The sequence below is a fragment of the Bison bison genome, unplaced genomic scaffold, assembly GCF_000754665.1.
Source record: "Bison bison bison isolate TAMUID 2011002044 unplaced genomic scaffold, Bison_UMD1.0 scf7180017864068, whole genome shotgun sequence".
Classification (NCBI taxonomy): domain Eukaryota; kingdom Metazoa; phylum Chordata; class Mammalia; order Artiodactyla; family Bovidae; genus Bison; species Bison bison.
The window spans coordinates 12669746-12692892 of record NW_011494640.1 but is presented as its reverse complement, the minus strand read 5'-3'; the positions used below and the strand labels follow the sequence as shown (position 1 = coordinate 12692892).

At 41.3% G+C, this 23147-nt stretch overlaps 1 protein-coding gene across 2 annotated transcripts in view; it reads left to right on the top strand.

Annotated features, from left to right (window-relative positions):
- The window catches only part of MOGAT1 (monoacylglycerol O-acyltransferase 1), a 30211-nt gene extending 7407 nt beyond the window's left edge, over positions 1-22804 (top strand). The window contains exons 2-6 of one of the 2 annotated variants that reach the window (XM_010837070.1): positions 5164-5168; positions 5906-6110; positions 12797-12971; positions 13518-13717; positions 21840-22804. In XM_010837070.1, the coding sequence (XP_010835372.1) occupies positions 5164-5168; positions 5906-6110; positions 12797-12971; positions 13518-13717; positions 21840-21994 (740 nt within the window). In that variant the 3' untranslated portion in view covers positions 21995-22804. Of the gene's footprint in view, positions 1-5163; positions 5343-5905; positions 6111-12796; positions 12972-13517; positions 13718-21839 lie in introns of both variants that reach the window. The other variant, XM_010837069.1, reaches the window with a different exon arrangement.
- Positions 22805-23147: the final 343 nt, after the last annotated feature.

The window sequence follows — 23147 nt, the reverse complement described above, 5'->3', positions numbered from 1 at the left end:
TCTTTGGCTGCAAAGAATATAATCAGTCTGATTCAGTATTGACCATCTGGTGATGTCCATGTGTAGAGTCTTCTCTTGTGTTGTTAGAAGAGGGTGTTTGCTATGACCAGTGTGTTCTCTTGGCAAAATTCTGTTAGCCTTTGTCCTGCTTCATTTTGTACTCCAAGGCCAAACTTGCCTGTTAATCCAGGTATATCTCTTGACTTCCTGCTTTTCCAGTCCCCTATGATGAAAAGACATCTTTTTTTGGTTTTAGTTAGTTGTAGGTCTTCATAGAACCACTTAACTTCAGCATCTTTGGCATTAGTGGTTGGAGTATAGACTTGGATTACTGTGATATTGAATGGTTTGCCTTTATATGGACTGAGATCATTCTGTCATTTTTGAGATTGCACCCAAGTACTGCAGACTCTTTTGTTTACTATGATGGCTACTCCATTTCTTCTAAGGGATTCTTGCCCACAGTAGTAGATATAATTGTCATCTGAATTAAATTCACCCATTTGGGTCCATTTTAGCTCACTGATTCCTAAAATGTCAATGTTCACGCTCGCCATCTCCTGTTTGACCACTGCTAATTTACTTTGATTCATGGACCTAACATTCCAGGTTCCTGTGCAATATTGTTCTTTACAGCATCAGACTTTATTTTCATCACCAGTTACACCCACAACTGTGCATTGTTTCTGCTTTGGCTCAGCCTCTTCATTCTTTCTGAAGTTATTTCTCCACTCTTCTCTAGTAGCATATTGGGCACCTACCAACCTGGGGAGTTCATATTTCAGTGTCCCATCTTTTTGCCTCTTCATACTGTTCATGGGGTTCTCAAGGCAAGAATGCTGAAGTGGTTTGCCATTCCCTTCTCCAGTGGACCACGTTTTGTCAGAACGCTCCACCATGACCCATCTGTCTTGGGGGCCCTACATAGCATGGCTCATAGTTTCACTGAATTAGATAAGACTGTGATCCATGTGATCAGATTGATTAGTTTTCTGTGATTGTGTCCAAATCCAAAGATGTTGTACTATGACCTGACTGACTCATTTGAAATGACCCCAATGCTGGGAAAGATTGAAGGTGGGAAGAGAAGGGGATGACAGAGGATGAGATGGTAGGATGGCATCACCAACTCAATGGACGTGAGTTTGAGTCAACTCCAGGAGTTGGTGATGGACAGGGAGGCCTGGCGTGCTGCAGTCCATGGGGTCTCAATGAGTCGGACACGACTGAGCGACTGAACTGAACTGAACTATGACCTAATCCAGGGGCCCTATTCATGTTTCACCAGTTGCCCCACTAATGTCCTTTATAGCAAAGGAATCTACGTGTATTAAATTACATCGTTTTAGTCTCCCTTCATCTGGAAGATTTTGAGGTAGCACGTTTTAATGTTCACTCTAGTGCTTTGTACTAGATTCTTGGACTTGCATGAACACTATATGCCTCTTCTATCATGGATTATCTTTGTGCTTTTTAGTTTGTAGCTTTACAAATTATTTATGTTTCTTTTGTCCTTCAGCTTGTAAAGCTTTCTGAAATAGTATGAAAACGGGACTGGTTTCAACTCAATCCTTGTTATAACTTGACTTCATTAGGCAAAGAAACAGTTCCAATAATGAATTCATCTTTAACCAAGAAAAGTGTGAATCCTTGTAAGTCAATACTTTTAAACGGCAGTATGGAGCAGACCCACATATGAGGAATACTAGGCTGCAAAATTCTTCGAGGGGTTCTTAGATTTGTGTTTTAGCATCATCGTCATCCTAAGAATCTCTGGAAGTGAAGTTTTTTTAAAGCAAGCATTTTAAAAATTAGAGGAATGTTAAAATTGCAGTCTTATACTCAGCAGATGGCACTGATTGATGTTTTAAAACACAATGCCTCAGGAATAAGAAAGAAAAGAATGTGATGTGCTAAAGGATTTGCTTGCCTCTGAATTCTCTCCTTTCTCTATACTATGTTAATGGCTAAAATAAGTATAGAAATAGTTTTTATGGGGGCAAATGAAAACTTCTTAAATACAAGTGGAAATGGTACCCATACAAGTTAAATATTTTTAATAATTTCTTAATAGTGATCACTGGTCACTATTTAATGCAAATAAATAAACTTCCACAAGTTTTCACAGTGTTTTTCTGATGAGATTTGTTCATGGTAATTTAATAAAATCATGTTAAAGATGAAAATATTCTTACATAAGTAGACTTATTCTGCAGTGTTTTCTTTACTTTTTTTTCTCTTTAGTGGAATCACTTTATTTAATTTTTAAAAAGAAGTTTTGATTATAAGATAATTCATGCTAGCTATTAGAAAAATTAGAAACCAAAGAAGAACTTTTAGGAGAGACTAGAGAAAGTCCATTTTCTCACCCAGAGATACCTATTGTAAATGTTTTGTCATATTCCTTTCCTTTTATTTACCTGTTTTTACAATTTTTATCAAGGTAATATAAGCACTGGGAAATAAATAAAAAACTGGGTTGAGCCATATGAAACTGGTATTTATAAAGGTCTCAAACAGTTAATGGTGGCTGATAACTAACATTTATTTGGAATTTTCGTATATGCCACTTTTACCAAACCTGGGTTCAGCTGGTAAGCCAATAATTCAAGAGACAAGTGTCAGTAGAAAGGAAAGATTCTTTCATAAGGAAAGCCAGCCACCTGGGAGAAGGTGGATTCGTGTCCAGAGACCAGCTCTGAAGATTGTGCTCAGTCATGATGATTTTTAAAAGGGGAAATGTGGGAAGGGGAAGCATCCCAGTGAATCATCCAGGCAGGAGGTTGAGTTCTACATCATTCTCCATGAGGACAGGCTGGCTGACTCTTCAGATATTATCTTGCCTGTATGATCTGCCTGCAGTATTGCTTGGGGGTAGAGAGCTAGTTATTTTGTTAACTGTATAATTCTTCATTTCCACTTCTTTTTATCTAGGGAAAGGATCAACAGGTGAGGCAAAGCATGGTGTGCATTCAGGAGAGCCTAAGTCCAGAGTTAGTTTCAATGGCTTAGTGATCTCATTCCTATAATTAGGTTCTTTTAAGGTTAGAAGGGAACAGAACTGGGCGAATAGGAAAGGGGCAAAACAGCTGCTCTCACCATCATTGTTCTTTTATTATTCTTATTGTTATCCTTTTGTTTATTAAAAATTTTTTGGTCACACTGTGGCAGTGCAGGTGTGGCATCCCAACCACTGGGACAAAGTTGAGAATGGACAGGAGCTGGGAGATAAAGTCAGCCTGAGATTAGTGACTCAGCACAAAATAAAGAAGAAAGAGGCAATGCTACTCCTTAGAGTAGTAGTAATGGCTGGCATTTTTTGAGCATTTACTCTGTGCCAGGCTTTAAGTCTCTGTGCTCTTCCCCATTGATATCTTTTTGTTTTTATAATTTTTTAAAAAATCTGACACAGAGCATAGACACATGGGCTCCCCAGGTGGCGCTAGTGGTAGCGCCTGCCAATGCAGCTGAATGTAGGAGACATAAGAGACACAGGTTCAATCCCTGGGTCAGGAAGATCCCCTGGAGGAGGGCACGGAAACCCACTCCAGTATTCTTGCCTGGATAATTTCATGGACAGAGGAGCCTGGTGGGCTACAGTCCATGGGGTCACAAAGAGTCAGATATGGCTGAAGCGACTTTGCATGCATTGACACAGCATTGACATAAGAAGAAAACGTGTAGCTTAGCTTAATGTATTACTTAAAGGCAAATATTCTTGTCCCTATTGCCCAGGTCAAGTTTTATCAGTTCCTGCTGCATCTATTTGAGTCTACGTCATTAGGTGCACAAATAATTAGAATTGCTCTGCCGTGAAATGTTGCAAGAAGTAGGTGAGCTAAGGCACAGAGTTTCTTCTCTTTTATTTCTATCTCTGGCAATTGAGTTCCTGAAAATGAAGTTTCTCAGTGGAATGTGCCCTTTACGTGGGCATATGATGAATAACTGCTCAATCAAGGTGAACACTTGAGGTAGGAACTCTTCTGCATCCGTCTTGTCAACGACAGTTCCTCCACATTGGGGGTGCAGTGGGGTGGTGGGGTAGGGTCATGGGCTTTGACAATGGACCTTGAATTTAGACGGGTCAGCCACTTACAATTCGTGTGTCTTGAGCAATTCACTCAACCTTCTAAGCTGCAATTTTCCCTACTGTAAAAAGTACATTAGCTCAATGTTATGTAATAACCTAAAAAGGAAAAACATTTGAAAAAGAATAGACACAAGTATTGGGCTTCCTAGGTGGTGCTAGTGGCAAAGAACCTGCCTGCCAGTGTGGGAGATGTAAGAGATGAGGGTTCGATCCTTGGGTTGGGAAGATCCCCTGAAGGAGGAAGTGGCAACCCACTCCAGTATTCTGGAGAATTGCATGGACAGAGGAGCCTGGTGGGCTGTGGTCCATAGGACACGACTGAAGCAGCTTAGCAAGCACGCACAAGCATGCAGACACGGATACATATGACTGAATCACTTTGCTGTACACCTGAAACAAATACAACGTTGTTAAACAGCTATATGTGAAAATAAACAGCTAAAACATGTATCTCATTTCTAAATTATACCCTTTTGTGAAAAATTACTTTCTAGACTTTTAAAAAACAAAATCAAGAAATTGAAGCCTAGGAAAAAAAGGAAAAAATTACATTAGGAATGTTCCGGCTGCTTCTATGATGTTGTGGCTATATGAGGATTAAACTTAAAAATATTTTGGTGAAGCCCACAATACAGAAGTTGCCATATACTATACATCCAAGAAATGTTAAGTCATACTATACATTGCTGTCTTGTTATATTATCTCAGTTGAACTGAGGCTCAGTTAAACATACTTTGAAAATATTAGGTCCTCCTACCTTGGGCCATCTAATGCAAAGAACCAACTCATTGGAAAAGACCCTGATGCTGGGAAAGATTGAGGGCAAGAGGAGAAGGGGGCAACAGAGGATGAGATGGTTAGATTGCATCACTGACTCAATGGACATGAATTTGAACAAACTCTGGGAGATAGTGGAGGACAGAGGAGTCTGGCATGCTGCAGTCCATGGGGTCGCAAAGAGTCGGATACAACTTAGCAACTGAACAACAACAACACCTTGACCCAGTGATTGTATGTACAGCGGGAAGATTCTAACAGATCCCAATTTCTGAGGTCTTCCCTTTTCTTACAGCACAGGTATGCCTCGGAATTATCGTGTTCCTGATCATACACAACTACTGGTTCCTCTACCTTCCTTACTTGACATGGCTTTACTTTGACTGGCAAACCCCAGAGCAAGGAGGCAGAAGATCTGAATGGGTCAGAAACTGGGCCATTTGGAGGTACTTTAAGGACTATTTTCCAATTCATGTGAGTAGAATTATTTTACATAGTATGGTTTTGAGCTGAGAAAAAAATGCAAATGTGTTTTTATCACATATTTTTCAAGCTTTTCCCTTTTTAGAGGAAGAGAGCCTGAAATTCAGCCCAAGTTACTAAATGGAGTCTAAGCTAAATTGACAACATTTAGCAGGCTGTATGTGAAGGGCTCAGGACACAGTTGAAAAATGTGAATACAGCTCTACCCCAGGGAGGGCTTCCCTGGTGGGTGAGATGGTGAAGAAACTGCCTGCAATGGGAGAGATCTGGGTTCATCCCTAGATCAGGAGAGACTTGGGTTCATCCCTGATCCCTTGAAGAAGGGAATGGCAAACCACTCCAGTATTCTTGCATGGATGGAGGAGCCTGGCGGGCAATCAGTAGGGTCGCAAAGAGTCCGACATGACTGAGAAACTAACACACACTGTCCCAGGAGACTAAAACGAGTCAAGTTTCCCATTTCCTCTTGAATGTAGAACTGCATCCTTTTGTTTCTTATTGGAAACTAATCGGGCAACATTTTATTTTTTTATGTCAACATAAATGCACTGTAGCTCATCAAAACCTGGGATTTGGATCCGAGTCACAACTACATATTTGGGTTTCACCCCCATGGAGTGCTTGTGGTTGGAGCCTTTGGAAACTTCTGTACAAATTATTCCGCCTTCAAGGAGCTGTTTCCCGGCTTTACCTCCTATCTTCACGTGCTGCCGTATTGGTTCCGGTGTCCGCTCTTCCGGGAATATCTGATGAGCAGTGGTAAGTGAAGGCAGATCACTGTTTCCACAGTGTTCTGGGGTGGCAGGACCACACAAAATGTTCTCTCTCAAGCCAACCAGGTTTATGGTTTCTTAGAGTACAACTCTCAGAGAAGGCAATGGCAACCCACTCCTGTACTCTTGGCTGGAAAATCCCATGGACGGAGGAGCCCGATAGGCTGCAGTCCATGAGGTCGCTAAGAGTCGGACACAACTGAGCGACTTCACTTTCACTTTTCACTTTCATGCGTTGGAGAAGGAAATGGCAACCCACTCCAGTGTTCTTGCCTGGAGAATCCCAGGGAAGGGGGAGCCTGGTGGGCTGCTGTCTATGGGGTCGCACAGAGTTGGACACGACTGAAGCGACTTAGCAGCAGCAGCAGCAGAGTACAACTCTGTCTTTATCCCTGTCTCACACTTCATATGCTGTTTGGATGGTTCTTGCTTTCCCCCACCGGACTGGAAACACCAGGAAGACAGAAAGGAAGTGGAAGTGTTAGTCACCTAGTCGTGCCCGATTCTTTGCAACCCCATGGACTGTAGTCCGCCAGGCTCCTCTGTCCATGGGATTCTCCAGGCAAGAATACTGGAGTGGGTTGCCATTTCCTTATTTCCTTCTCCAGGGGATCTTCCTGACCCAGGGATCGAAGCTGGGTCTCCTGTACTGCAGGCAGATTCTTTACTGTCTGAGCCACAAGACTGTGTATTTTTTTTTCCCATAATTCACCAAGTAACTAGCATAATATATAGCATAGTACCTGGGATTTAAGAATGTCTAATAGATGTTAATTTAATGAAAGCATAAATTAATGAATGCATTTTGTGTATCCAGATGAGAAAGAAAGAATCATGCTTGGAGCAAATAAGTAGTAAATGGTACCTTTGGAGAGGTGCTATGTCTGCTTTTATGAATACTAGAAACTGAAAATGCCCTCCAATGTGTCTTGGAATAATGGCCACACTGAATCTGCTGTCTTTTTCCTCCCAGATTAAGCACAACTTGACTCAGAAATTTTACTCTGCTACTCTGAATTAGTGGAAGACTTTCAGATTAGAGAAACCATAATTCTCCCAATTCTGAGAATAAAATTCAGTAAAAATTCTGTAAAGATATTATATGAGTGTGTCTCAGAAGTCTGAGATTGTGTTAATAGCTCTTATTTCAACTTAAGAGGCTCAATTTACTTGGTTTTTCCAACTTGACCAATTTACTAAGCGTGAGCTATAGTAACTACAAAGAGCTTTATGTTTATGATCATTGTGTAGGTTAATTATTATTGTCTTTGCATTTCTTGGACATAATGAAAAATGGATAATCTCTTGGGAAAATTGTAATTTCAGGATCAGAGCATATTCAGAGATAGAATTACTCATGGTATCCCAGGTTTTGATTACTTCTTATTAATTTCTCAACTCTCTGTTGTCATTAGATAGCTTGTTGGAAATCACTGAACATCCTTGCCTGGGTTTCCAGGTTCTGCTTATGGACCTTCACACATATAACCCTGGGCTGTGTCCAGTTTAGGCTGTGCCTGCATCTGGCCACTAGAGGGCGCACTATCCCCCATCTCCTGAACTAAGCGGGGGGGGGGGGAAAAAATCCCTTCTCTTTCCTCTTTTGCAGATGCTGGGTTAGAGTTTTGTAAAAGGAAGAAAGTTAAAAGGAAAAGTTTTTTTTTTTTTTTAATTTCAAAAAATCACAGAAATATATTTACATTATGTGTGTGTGTTAGTCACTCAGTCGTGACCCCATGGACTGTGGCCTGCCAAACTCCTCTGTCCATGGGATTTCCCAGGCAAGAATACTGGAGTGGATAGCCTTTCCCTTTTTCAGGGGATCCTGACCCAGGGATCAAACCCAGATCTCCTGCATTGCAGGCAGATTCTTTATCATCTGAGCCAGTAGGCAAGCCCCATTTACATTATACTGTTTGCTGAGTCGAAGTATAGCCACAGGTGAGTTTGGGTAGTATAATTGGAAGCAGGTGTGGCAAATTTGTGGCAGGAGAGATGAAGGTATACCCTCTTGAAGGCCATGTCAACCACAAATAACCAAGGATAGGGTCTTTGTCCACGAGGAGCCACTGTTGCTTTCTAGAACTGGCATTTGAGATGAAGCCGGTCTACTGTCCCTGGCTTATGACATCATGAGATCTTCCCTGTTGCTGTCACCTGAAATCTCCTAAAGCTAAATAAAAACTTCCAGACTTGTAGCCAGGGGAAGTTTGGACTGTCCTTATCTCTAAGTTTAGGGAGTTCTCATCCCTTCATAGAACTGGCCTCCTAGAACTGCCCCTGGTCCAAAGCTGCCTCTCTACTCTGCACCTGCCTTGGTGGCTGCCTCTTTGGCGGGGAAAGACAGACAGCCATGTGCCCCAGACCTCACTTAGTAAGGAACCCATTGTTGTTGTTTGGTCGCTAAGTTGTGTTCAACTCTTTGCGACCCTATAGACTGCAGCATGCTAGGTTCCTCTGTCCATGGGACTCTCCAGGCAAGAATACTGGAGTGGGTTGCCATTCCTTCTCCAGGGGATCTTCCCAACCCAGGGATTGAACCCATGTCTCCAGCATTGGCAGGTGGATTCTTTACCACTGAGGTTCTCTACCTTAGGAAGCCCTAAGTAACCCATTGCGTTTCAGAAATCCTCTGCTGATGGTATTTCACTCTTACCAAGATTTCTGTGGCTATAAGTCTTTGCAAGTTCCCTGTCCATGCTACTCCTCTGGGTGCCTTTTGGTAAATCTGTACTCAGCAGATGTTGGCTAGAGTACACGATGTGGTTCATGTTTCTTTATGTCTACTCATTAAGGCTGAGCAGGCAGTTGAGATCAGATCATAGCAGCTTTATCTATAATATATACACTTTAGATTTTTTTTCTTGTAGGTTAGCCATGAGGTGAGGGATTTTGAGCAAAGTAGAGACCTGATAGGATTTTGCACAGTAAGTCATGTAGGCAGCAGCTTGGAAATAAGGTAGAGATGAGCCTGGAGACTATGAACATGAAAAGGCCTATTTCAGTCATCAAGGGACAGGTGATAAGGGCTAAACTGGCACAGTGGCTGTGGTAGTGGAACTAGAGAACAAGGAATCAATATGAAAAATAGTTGATAGAGTCTACAAAACTTGGGGTTCCCAGGTGGCTCAGTGGTAGAGAATTCACCTGCTGATGCAGGAGACTCAAGAGATGCAGGTTCAATCTCTAGCTCGAGAAGATACCCTGGAGGAGGAAATGGCACCCCACTCCAGGATTCTTGCCTGGAGGAGCCTGGTGGGCTACAGTCCAAGGGGTTGCAAAGAGTTGGACATGACTGGGCACACACACAGTGCAACAATATTTAGTGACTGATTCAGCCCATGAGGGCAGCAATTGTATTTCACTGTCTTATCAGCATCTAGCACAGTGTCTAACCTGTAGCAGTAAGTGTTTTTGAATGAATGAATGAACGAGTGAGTGATAAATGATCATGGTGGCTGAAAAGAGGGGACTGTATATGGAAGGAACCTACATTCTGACTTGCGGGACTGGATAGATGATAGTCCCAATCGCTTTGATAAATAATATTGGGAGAAAAACAACTTTGTGGAAAAATTTCATGCACTGGGTTGGGAAGCATGGAGTTTGAGGTGTCTCTAAGCTGTTGAGGTAGAGATGTCCTTTGAGCAACAGCAGGTGTAGGCCTGGAGCCTCTGGAGTAAAACTCCCTGGAGATGGGTTTGGGCTAACTCAGCACACGTGAGTGGTGGTTGAATCCTTGTGGAGAGATGAGGTTAAAGACATCAGCCGCTATAAGAGAACACTGTAGACTGGATAGCTTGAACACTAGAAATTTATTTCTTGCAGTCTGAAGGCTGGGACGATCTGATGTCTGGTGATGGCTCACGTGCTGGTTTGCAGATGGCCATCTTGTTGTATCTTCACGTGGTGGAAAGAGAGAACAAACTAGGTTTGTCCTCTTCCTGTCAGAACATTCATCCTGGGACTTCTCTGGTGGTCCAGTGGCTAAGACTCCACGCTCCCAATGCAGGGGGCCTGGGTTCGATCCCTGGTCAGGGAACAAGATCCTGCATGCTGCATCTAAGAGTTCTCATACAACAACTGAAGATCTAAGTGCTGCGACTAAGACCCCGAGCAGCCACATTAATTAATTAGAACATATAAATAAATATTAAAAAAAACATTAATCCCATTCAGGAGGCCTCCACTCATGTGCACTAATTATCTCCCAAAGGCCCCACCTCTTAATACCATCCTATTAGGGATTAGAGTTTCAACATATGAATTTTGGAAGAATATAAACCTTTAGTCCCTAACAGCCCTGAGAAATACCAACTTTTAAGCATGATCTGAAGAAGGGAAGACTCAGGAGGAAACTGAGAAGTGGACAGAGGCAAGAGAGGACTGCCAGGTGTCTGAAAATCCAAGGGGCTCTCTTTTCCAGTGGAAGTGATGCCTCTGCGCCCATTCAGGGCACACGGAGCAGAATGGCCATGCCCTGAACTCAACGAGAGTTCACACCCCTCTTTGCCCAGGTTCTCTACCCTCTAACCCACTCTCCTCTGCCTCTTCTCTGCAGAGAGTAGCTGGTTTTTCAGAATCCGGTCCTTATTTTATATTCCCCCAGCAATAGAAATGCACAGTAAAATGAGCATGTAATTTCCTTTAAGAGATGAAGTGCTATGTCTTGATAAAGCTAGCACATTCTTTTATGACTAAAAAAAAACAAGGATAAAATCAAGAGTGGAAGGAAACAATAAGACATTAAGAAGGGATTATCTCTGAATTATGGGTCACGAGTTGTTGTGTTTTCATCTTTATTCTTTTTCTTCAAGAGTTCATAGTATTTTCTTCCAAGAGTACATTGTGCTTTTAAAATCTGAAAAGGAGTCTTTAAACTTATTTTTACATGGGAAAGCCATATAAAGACTGAACAGTTATATAACTTATGTCTTAAACAATTTACCAAAGTCAAACTAGACATTTTGGAACCATGCACAGATTTAGCAATTGATATAGGTTATTTGTCAGATGTCTGAATTTTTTTGAAACCATTTACATTATAAATCCATGCTTGAGAAATAAAAATCCATATAGAATACCTGAAAACAAATCATTGGTGTACAGAAGATCAGTGCAACCTCTTGGAGGGTATATTGTTTGGTTCTGAGCAAGGATCTGCCAGGGTAATGATCAAGACTACCACATACAGCTGTGCAGGTTGTGCACTGAACAACTTCAGGAGACACCTTTTACTTAAAATGCAATATGAATGCAGTCTGTAGAATTCAGCAGTACACAACTTACTCAAACAACTGGTAGACCTAGAAATAATCAAGTGACATTTTAAAGACCTAACCCATCACCTGCCAAAATGTTAGATCTTATTGATGGAATCTATTACCGAAGATTTGGCTATGGAAAAATTATAAACCCACACAGTGCTCCAAATATAAGCAGTGTAGGAAATTTTGTTTAATATTTGCTAGTGCCATAAATCAGGGGTCCCCAACTTCTGGGTTCTAATGCCTGATGATCTGAAATGGAGCAGATGTAAAAATACTAGAAATAAAGTGCACAATAAATGTTCAGTTCAGTTCAGTTGCTCAGTTTTGTCCGACTCTTTGCAACGCCATGAACCGCAGCATGCCAGGCCTCCCTGTCCATCACCAACTCCCAGAGTCCATCCAAACCCATGTCCATTGAGCCGGTGATGCCATCCAACCATCTCATCCTCTGTTGTCCCCTTCTCCTCCTGCCCTCAATTTTTCCCAGCATCAGGGTCTTTTCAAATGAATCAACTCTTCGCATCAGGTGGCCAAAGTATTGCAGTTTCAGCTTCAACATCAGTCCTTCCAGTGAACACTCAGGGATCTCCTTTAGGATGGACTGGTTGGATCTCCTTGCAGTCCAAGGGACTTGCAAGAGTCTTCTCCAACACCACAGTTCAAAAGCATCAATTCTTCGGCACTCAGCTTTCTTCACAGTCCAACTCTCACATCCATACATGACTACTGGAAAAACCATAGCCTTGACTAGACGGACCTTTGTTGGCAAAGTAATGTCTCTGCTTTTCAATATGCTGTCTAGGTTGGTCATGACTTTCCTTCCAAGGAGTAAGCGTCTTTTAATTTCATGGCTGCAGTCACCATCTGCAGTGATTTTGGAGCCCAAAAAAATAAAGTTTGACACTGTTTCGACTGTTTCCCCATCTATTTGCCATGAAGTGATGGGACCAGATGCCATGATCTTAGTTTTCTGAATGTTGAGTTTTAAGCCAACTTTTTCACTCTCCTCTGAACCTTCATCAAGAGGCTTTTTAGTTCCTCTTCACTTTCTGCCATAAGGGTGGTGTCATCTGCATATCTGAAGTTATTGATATTTCTCCCGGCAATCTTGATTCCAGCTTGTGCTTCCTCCAGCCCAGCGTTTCTCATGATGTACTCTGCATAGAAGTTAAATAAGCAGGGTGACAATATACAGCCTTGATGTACTCCTTCTCCTATTTGGAACCCGTCTGAATGCACTTGAATCATCCCCAAATCACCCCCCATCCCCCTGGCCCATGGAAAAATTGCCTTCGATGAAACCAGTCCCTGATGCCAAAAAGGATGGGAACTGTTGCTATAGATTCTTAAGATAAGAATGTTAAAGGACAATTAGTTAACGCCTTTTGTTTTATTCACTAAGGGCCAGTCTCAGTTTCCAAGAAAAGTGTGTCCCACGTGTTAAGCAAAGAGGGAGGTGGAAACATCTCAGTCATTGTGCTCGGGGGTGCAGAGGAATCCCTGGATGCCCATCCTGGAAAGTTCACTCTGTTCATCCGCCAGCGGAAGGGATTCGTGAAAATTGCTTTGACCCATGGGTAAGTGGCTTTTCATTTCAGGCAACTGGGTCAGGGAAGCTAACCCATTATTAAGTGAATTCAAAGAAGTAATTTTTCTGGCCCTTAAAGACAGACTTCATCACTGACCTTACAATGAATCCAGATGTGAATGTTTGTGGGAAATAGAAGACAACCTTCCCTCTAAGATAACTCAGTGTCATGGCATCCAGCCATTCAACTTGTCTATAAGAGCAAAACAAGCAAAATACAAAATTTCATAGGCACAGTATAGATTTCCAACCAAATGAACAAATGAGCCATGGCCAAAACCATAAATGAAAAAGAAACCTCTGGAACCTTGATTTTCTATAGAATAAAATTCCACAAATCACTAAGACTGCTGAGGTACCTCCGCAAAGGACTTTAGGAATTCAGTTTCAATACATGGAACATAAACTTAGCACTCCAAGAAGGCTTGGGGACATTAAACAATTGTGAGGAATCTGTTGCAGGTCAGCTGAGCTAAATGAAATATTTAAATCCTTTTCATTGAAAATGCTTATTCTTCCTCCTTGTTATTTCCAGTGCTTATTTGGTGCCAGTGTTTTCTTTTGGTGAAAATGAACTATTTAAACAAGTTAGCAACCCCGAAGGATCATGGCTTCGAAATGTGCAGGAGAAACTACAGAAGATCATGGGATTTGCTTTGCCACTGTTCCACGCCAGAGGAATTTTTCAATACAATTTTGGCCTAATCCCCTATAGGAAGCCCATTCACACTGTTGGTATGTACATCAAATACTGGAGGCTTGTTAAACTGAGCAAAAGGATTATCTTACTTTGAGCAATGTTTGTTGTTACTGAAGTAGCTTTGAGTAAGCCCTTCCTAAAATAATAGTCCTATAGATGTTATTTGACCTTCCTTTACAGTATGCCTTTTATTTATGAAATGATTATATTTTCCGTTTGAATGGGAACCCACTATTTTTAAAAATATTGTTATTGCACTCCAAATACAATCCAATTTTAGAAGTGGCGCTCCTAATACTCTGTGATGAATCTATTTCTCTATACTAGAAGATGATAACATAGCAAGTCTTTGAATACATTACATCAGAATCCCTTGTGAAATTTTGTGTATAATAGATGTCTTCATCAGGTTTAGTTCATAGGCATCAGTTTCTACCACAAAGCATTTTGTTCCCAACTAGGTATATTTATATGTATTCTAATATAGGGCTTCCCAGGTGGCTGAGTGGGTGAAGAATCTGCCTGCAACGTAGGAGATGTGAGTTCAATCCCTCAGTTGGGAAGATCTCCTGGAGGAGTGCATGGCAACCCATTCCAGTATTCTTGCCTGGAGAATCTCAGAGGAGCCTGGCAGGCTACAGTCTAGAGAGATGCAAAGGGTCAGTTCAGTTCAGTCGCTCAGTCGTGTCCAAGTCTTTGCGACCCCATGAACCGCAGCACGCCAGGCTTCCCTGTCCATCACCAACTCAGACATGACTAAATCAACTGAGCAGTCACTCGCAGACTGATTTTCCTTTTAAAAATGGCATGTTTGGGTTTGGGGGGCATTGAGATGGGGGAGGAGGGTAACGACCATGTTAATAGAAGAACAGAGGAAGAAAATAATTGCTCCTGAGGTTGAAAAGGGGTTTGGAGGGTGGAAAAGGAGAAAGTGGTGAGTCGATTGCTAATAGCAAGATTAGCCAGACTATATACACATATGAAGTGGAAGTAATAATTTCACCACGAATGGCCCATTAAGTGAAATTCAAGCATTTCTTTAGATCTGTTCCCTTGGAATGGGAGTTCACTGCTGTCAGTGGTAACAGCTTCGCATTTCTCTTGCAGTCACATGACATTTTTTAAAATGCTGCTTTTAACTCAAATGGAATATTCAGTTCAGTTCAGTTGATTAATCAGTGTAATAGGAATACTGAGATAAGCGTGCAGTTACATTTTTCAAGATAAGTGGTTCCATTTTTTTGTCATAATATTAGTCAGTTTTGATCCCTTATGTGCAAAGTATGGTCATTGGTATTTTGGGGGCATATGAGGGAAATGATATGATATGATTTTTCAGGGTCATTCTCATTGGACATAATTTATAAAGAAACTGCCATGTATTTTCTCTACATGTGTCAGAAGTAGTATGTCATTTACATATTTTATGAGTTATTATCAGTTTATCAAAGTCGAATAAACTGTTCACATATGTTGTATTTTATCACACAGTAGTAGAGAGAAGCTGATTTCAATGTCCCATCTATCATGACAACTGGGAGAGAAAAAGGAAGTGAGTTTAGGCTTCAAGAACAGCTGTAAAAAGTCCCAGTTCCTTGCAAGAATGTTGCTTTTTCTTGTTTCTGCCTCACAGAGCTCCAGGTGACAGGGATTTTACTCTTTGTTCTCTGCTGTGTCCCCGGTGCTCTCAGGGTAGGAGCTCAAGACACATTTCTGAATCAACAAATTAGTCTTTAGTTAGGCCTGTCTGGTTGTAATTCTCAAGTTTTCAAAAATCGAACAAGTACGTAGTAACAAAAATTTTAAATAAACTTCCCAGGTGGCTCGCTGGTAAAGAACCAGCCAGCTAATACAGGAGATGTGAGGTCGATTTCTGGGTCAGGAAGATCCCCTGGAGAAGGAAACGGCAAACCCACTCCAGTATTCTTGCTTGGGAAATCCCATAAAGAGAGGAGCCTGGTGGGCTACAGTCCACAAAGAGTCGGACATGACTGAGCAAACATACACGCGTGGTATTTTTTTAAGATTTTTTTGATGTGTGTCATTTTGAAAGTCTTTATTGACTTTGTTAAAATATTGCTTCTGTTTTTATGTTTTTGATTTTTGGTCATGAGGCTTGTGGGATCTTAGCTTCCTGCTGCTGCTACTGCTAAGTCGCGTCAGTCGTGTCCAACTCTGTGCGACCCCATAGACGGCAGCCCATAAGGCTGCCCCTTCCCTGCGATTCCCCAGGCAAGAACACTGGAGTGGGTTGCCATTTCCTTCTCCAATGCATGAAAGTGAAAAGTGAAAGTGAAGTCGCTCAGTCGTGTCCGACTTTTAGCGACCCCATGGACTGCAGCCTACTGGGCTCTTCCATCCATGGGATTGTCCAGGCAAGAGTACTGGAGTGGGGTGCCATTGCCTTCTCCGACCAGAGATCAAATTCTCACCCCTGCACTGGAAGGCGAAGTCTTAACCACTGGACCACCAGGAAAGTCCCTCAATTTACTAATAAGTTCAAGTTGTAGAGCCAGTACCAGTAATGTGATGGAAAGTTGTTTGGGCAAGAAAGTAAAATACAAGAGAAACTTGATATTTAAAAGAGGAAATTTCATGTGTTGTAGTAGGTGTTGGTTTTAAGTTTTAAAATTTCATGTTGAAAAATTTCAAATGCTCAGAAAAGTCTCATGAGTAGTAAAATGAACTCCTATGTTCCTTTCTCCTAGACTCACAGTGTGTTAACATTTTTGCTACAATTTTTTTTCTCTCTCTAATAATATCACAAATACACTTTATACTATTGTTATCACTGAACTATTTAAGTAAATGCATACAACAGGAGAAGGCAATGGCACCCCACCCCAGTACGCCTGCCTGGAAAATCCCATGGATGCAGGAGCCTGGTAGGCTGAAGTCCATGGGGTCGCTAAGAATCGGACACGACTGAGCGACTTCACTTTCACTTTTCACTTTCATGCATTGGAGGAGGAAATGGCAACCCACTCCAGTGTTCTTGCCTGGAGAATTCCAGGGATGGGGGATCCTGATGGGCTGCTGTCTATGGGGTCACACAGAGTCAGACACGACTGAAGCGACTTGGCGGCAGCAGCAGCAGCAACAGCAGACAACATGACCATTTGTTCCTCATTACTTTTATGTATCTCTCTTAAGAACAAGATTATTCTCTTTCATAGTATCAGTAGGGTACAGGAATTTAACGTCAATTAAATGCTATTAACTGTGTACACTCCATATTCAAATTTCATCAGTTGCTATAGTCACTTTCTTTTTAGTTGTGGGTTTTGGTGAAGGGCAATATTTTTTCCCAAAGCAGGATCATACATTGCATTTAATTTTCACATTTCATTAGTCTACTTTAAACTGGATTTGTTTTTAAAATTTTCTTTGTCTTTATGGCATGAGCGTGATCAAATCAATGATGTCTATGACTTATTCTCAAATGGTTCTACAAAAACAAAAATAATAATACATGTGTGTATCTATATACATACTGTGTATGTGTGTGTGCAAAATGTTTGAAATTGGTGAGTCTAGAGGAAGGGCATGCAAGTGCTTATTGTATTATTTTTTCTATAGGTTTGAATTTTTTTTATAAAAAAAGTTAGGGAAGGGAATGTACCTTATTTGAATAAAACTGGTTTGGATCCCACTTGAGAACAAAAGTAGTCCATTTTGTTTCAATTAGTTATTCTACTGTGAGGGATAAAACAGCTAAGGGATTTTTCTGAAATATTGGGGTTGGCCAAAAAGTTCTTTAAGGTTTTCCATAACATCGTACTGAAAAATCTGAACAAACTTTTTGGCCAACCCAATAGAAAGAAAGAAAGAGGAACCTAATTTAAATTTTAATTATAAAGTGGGGATTGTTGTTGTGCTCAATCATTCAGTCATGTCTGACTCTTTGCAACCCCATGGATTGTAGCCCACCAGGCTCCTCTGTCCATGAAATTTTCCAGCAAGAATACTAGAGTGGGTTGCCATTTCCTCCTCCAGGGAATCTTTCTGACCCAGAAATCAAAACTGCATCTCTATAAATAAACTGATGCAACTGGTTTTTCCTTTGTGTTATAAACAGGGAGTCATGCAGCAGTCTGCAACTAACCCAGTCTCATGTTGAAACAGCTTTCTTCTCCTTAGTAGTAAAAATCTCCTTTTTCTGGAAAGTGGGAATTATGATCTTCTAGGGCTCCAAAGGTGCTTCTCAGATTTGCAAGTTTTTCTTTTGTTACCTCTGTTTTTATCCCTAAAAAGTAATTAGAAAGGTTTCTTACTCTCCAATCCAATTTTGGGCTAGTTTAGTAATGAGGGGCAAAAGTGTTGGGTTTAAATCTTAATTCCCTTTGGCTTCTGTGTATGTCTGTTTCTGTTTGTTTTTCTGTATGTGTATATGAAGTTTGGAAATGTTCAGCATCTCATTTTCTCTACAGGTTAAATAAGAAAAACACAATCAGAGTTTAAAGGGAAAAGTCTTATGATGATAAATTCAATGTATGTGGGCATGTTTGAGCTCTTTGAAATATAATAAAACTATTAGTAGGAAAAGAACAGGATTGAAATGAACTATAGGCTAGCTTTTAGGAAATAGGATTCAATAATTCAGAATTCACAAGTCCTAATTGAAGTAAGTGCTTCTGAGGTGGCTCAGTGGTAAAGAATCTGCCTGCCAATGCAAGAAACGTGGGTTCGATCCCTGGGTTAGGAAGATCGCCTGGAGAAGGAAATGGCAACCCACTCCAGTATTTTTGCTTGGGAAATCCCATAGACAGAGGAGCCTGGTAGGCTACAGCCCATGGAATCACAAAAAGGGTCTGACACAACTTAGATACTGAACAACAACAATCTGAGTAATCTAGGAGCAAAATACAAGACTTCATCTTCTTAGACCACGTAGACCCTGTATCACTATAAATCCCCCCTCCCACCCAGAACAGTTGCATTTAATCTCTCTCCATGATAATTTCACAAGAAAACAAACCATTTCTATGAAGCCACAAATTTGCTAGTAGATTTACAGGTAGATTTCTCACTATGCCTATAAACTTCTCAGTTTTTTTTTGGGTGGGTGGGGATCAAACAACAATAAAGATTAGAGCTAGAAATGTGTGTGTGCTTAGTCGTCCAGTCATGTCCGACTCTTTGCCTTCTTATGGACTATAACCTGCCAGGCTTCTCTGTCCATGGGATTCTCCAGGCAAGAATATTGGAGTGGATAGCCTTTCCCTTCGCCAGGTGATCTTCCTGACCCAGGGATTGAACCTGGACCTCCTGCACTGCGGGCAGATTGTTTACTGTCTGAGCCATGAAGGAAGCCTTAGAGCTAGAAGGAAGCCTCAAGATCACCTATTCTTTTATCCTATTGTTGTTCAGTCACCAAGTCATGTCTGACTCTGCAACTCCATGGACTGCAGCATGGCAGTTTTCCCCGTCCTTCACTATCTCCTGGAGCTTGCTCAAACTCATGTCCACTGAGTCGGTGATGCCATCCAACCATCTCATCCTCTGTCCCTCCCTTCTCCTCCTGCCCTCAATCTTTCCCAGCATCAGGGTCTTTTCCAATGAGTTGATACTTCACATCAAGTGGCCAAAGTATTGGAGCTTCAGCTCCAGCATCAGTCCTTCCAGTGAATATTCAGGGTTGATTTCCTTTAGGATTGACTGGTTTGATCTCTTTGCTATCCAAGGGACTCTCAAGAGTCTTCCAGCACCACAATTTGAAAGCATCAATTCTTTGGCACTCAGCCTTTATGGTTCAACTCTCACATCCATACATGTCTGCTGGAAAAACCATAGCTTTGACTATATGACTTTTATCCTATACATGTGAAAATTAAGGTCAGAGAGGAAGTTACTTGCTAGCTGGGTGTACCTGCTGGGGAGTTAGCCCTGGATGTGATCTAGCCTGGTGCCTCTTGTGCAACACCAGCTCCTGTTTCCATCAGTTTTCAGCCTCTCCTAGTCTGTATTTCACCCACAGCTGACATGGGAGTTCCCTGGTGGCCCACTGGTTAGGACTTGGTGCTTTCACTGCCCTGGACCTGGGTTCAGTTCCTGGTTGGGGAGCTAAGATCTCACAAACCATGTTGGGGGGAAAAAAGGCAACCACAACCGACAGTGATGCTGTTACGTTGAATCACAAAGGACTGCTGCCTACTATATATGTTTGATATCCACGCTTTCGAGGAAAACTCTATATGAGCTTCTTGAGGCTATATCTAGCTAAAAATATAGGAATTTGGGAATACTAATGTTGCTGTGAGGATATATATATATATATATATACACACACACACACACACAGGATGGATAAATTATATATAACCTTGTATATAAATATAGATCTTAATACATGATGCATTATGATACCTATGTGTGTGTTTGTGTCTGTATCATTCCCTTTCTTGTACTCCCTAACCTCCCATACTATTATCACACTTCTTTCACTGTTATTTATCACTTCTTCTTTCTCTGGTTTCTTTTTAACTAATCATGCTTTGTTACTGACATGGATTGAGCCTTGGAGGTAGCATGAGGAGACTCCACGTAGGCAAAGGAAGCCCTGCGAGTGCCATTCTGTTACTACAGCCCCACTTGACCTCATGCCGAAGCTGACTAAAAGTAATAAGCAGTTTTCTGCTCAGCCTTTGACGTTGACCATCCTGTACATTGGAGAAGGCAATGGCACCCCACTCCAGTACTCTTGCCTGGAAAATCCCATGGACGGAGGAGCCTGATGGGCTGCAGTCCATGGGGTCACTGAGGGTCGGAAACGACTGAGTGACTTCACTTAAACTTTTTACTTTCACGCATTCGAGAAGGAAATGGCAACCCACTCCAGTGTTCTTGCCTGGAGAATCCCAGGGACGGGGGAGCCTGGTGGGCTGCCGTCTATGGGGTCGCACAGAGTCGGACACGACTGAAGCGACTTAGCAGCAGCAGCAGCAGCATCCTGTACATTTGCAGCTCTTGGCTTTAGTAGCAGCATCAGGCCAGCAGAGGGCGCAATGCACAGCAGAGAGGACTGAAGAGCAGGTGGCAGAGCCACGTGTATCTAATCTTTAATCTGAGACAAGTGAGGTAAAAGTTATTTATTATATAAATGTTAGGTTTAAAAAAATTAATCCGTTTTTTAATTATACAGGTAATACTAGTGCCTTCTCATTGTAGAAAATTGACACAATACAGATAAAATATAAGTCCCCAGCTCTCCCTTCTTCCCTCCATGTAAGGGCTAGCAGTGTCTCTTGGCTGACTTTCTTAGTAGACTAAATGCTTATAATGCACCTAGATATAGAACATTTTCAATAAATAGGATTATGCTGTATTATTTTGCAACTTTCCCCTTCCTACTGCATTTTAGACTTTTGCATATGTGTGTGAACACACATATATATTTCATTTTTTTACATTGAGATATATAATTACATATAACAGATTAGTTTCAAGTGTTAGTTTGATATTTGTGTATATTGTAAAAGGATCACCGCAGTAAGTCTATTTAGTATCTGTCACCATACATAGTTTCAAAAATATTATTTCAGCTTTCAAAAAAAATTGCTGCCTGGAATTCCATTGAATGAATGGTCTGTGATTTATTTAATAATTTTCTCTATGAAGTTTTTTGGTTGGTTTTGTTTTCTGCTGTCACACATAGTGGAACCCTTGTGATTAGGTATGTTTTCTAGTCCAGATTCGTGGCAGTGAAGATGTATATTCTTTTCATTTTTTAGGATGACATTACAAAGAGCCAGATTAGAGGGTTGATGGCTCATGAGTCAAGACTTCCCCGGGCAGTGATAATAGAGCACTGTGGTCTGGCTGTCAGCTGTACCAGAGGGAGCGAGCTGGTGACGTGCACACACAGCCATGTGCTTGTACTCCACAGCTGCAGCAGCACAGTCGTTCATTTGACTCCAAGTCAAAACCACCAGTGCCCTGACAATCCAGCATGTGCGGAGAAGGAAGGCTCTTCATTTGTCACCAGAAGAGATGGTGTGACCACTGCAGGCAGCCAGTGAAATGAAGAAGGGATGGGAGCTGGCAGGCCTGACAGCTTCTGATTGGAAGATCTTTCTAGAGCTGTCCCATTAGAGGTGGTAGTCCGTGGTGGAGTGGTTTTGGTTTCTTACTTAATGATGCATTCTTTGTTTTTTGCAGTTGGCCGCCCAATCCCTGTTCGTCAGACCCTGAACCCAACCTCAGAGCAGATTGAGGAGTTGCATCAGACCTACATGGAGGAGCTGAGAAAATTATTTGAAGAACACAAAGGGAAGTATGGTATTCCAGAAAATGAAACTCTCATTTTTAGATAACTGTCGTCTTAGAAGACATGCAAGAGAGCGAGAGAACATCCCACTGAAAGAAAAGATATTCTAAATAAATTTTTTTCTTTGACAATGGAATCAAATTTGCAACTGTAAAATATTATTTATGGTGACAGATGTTGATATTTATCTGTGGTAACTAAAAATCCAGTGGGTGACTATAGGGTAAGGTTGGAGGTGATGATAAGCCTTTTAAGTGTCTTTAAGTAGGAAGGTAAAAATTGTTTTACAAGTTAAGAAAATGTTTAGAATTATTCATGTGCTTAAAAACAATGACAGCTTTAAAAGATAATTAGACCCTTTTACTGAATATCACAATAATTTAATGTGGTGTTTTCACTGAGTGTGACAGTTGTTGTTCAGCACAGCTGGGACATTTATGAGACAAGTGTGTAAAATAATTTCCCATATAGAGCTGGAGGAGATAATTTTTTTTTTCCTGCTTGAACAGACCATTTGTTAGTGAATAATGTTACTTTTAAGACTTAGATCATTTGATCCTTTAGGTCGTATCAACCAACGCGTTTTTATATAACACTGCAGAATTCTTATGCCGTTTTAGAAATAAGATGAATCACCATATGGAAACCCATGTGGATGAGAGCGTTTCTTCTCTTTTCTCATCATGCTCAGAAATATTCATTCATTGTCATTTGCTTAGAAATATGTTCATTTGCTACAGATAAGGAGGTCTTTTGGAAAACATACTTTTGATGGCTTTTAAGACTTTGAAGAAAAAAAAAAAAAAGACTTTGAAGGGCTTCCCTAATGTCTCAGATGGTAAAGAATCTGCCTGTAATGCTGGAAACCTAGGTTTGATCCCTGGGTCAGGCAGATCCCCTGGAAAAGGGAATGGCAACCCACTCCAGTATTCTTGCCTGGAGAATCCCATGAACAGAGGAGCCTTGTGGGCTACACTCCATGGGGTGGCAAAGAGTCAGATACAACTGAATGACTAACACACACACACAAGATATTGAAATTCCAAGAGGTTTTCATGGTAATACAGGGGTTTTAATTTTCTCCCCTAATGGCCTCTTCAAGGTAAGACAAGCTCTGAAAGAAAGTGTCTTTTCTGGTGAGATGTGACCAGTTCACAGTTGACTCGGGTTGGGTAATTCTCCCTAAACCAAAATATCAG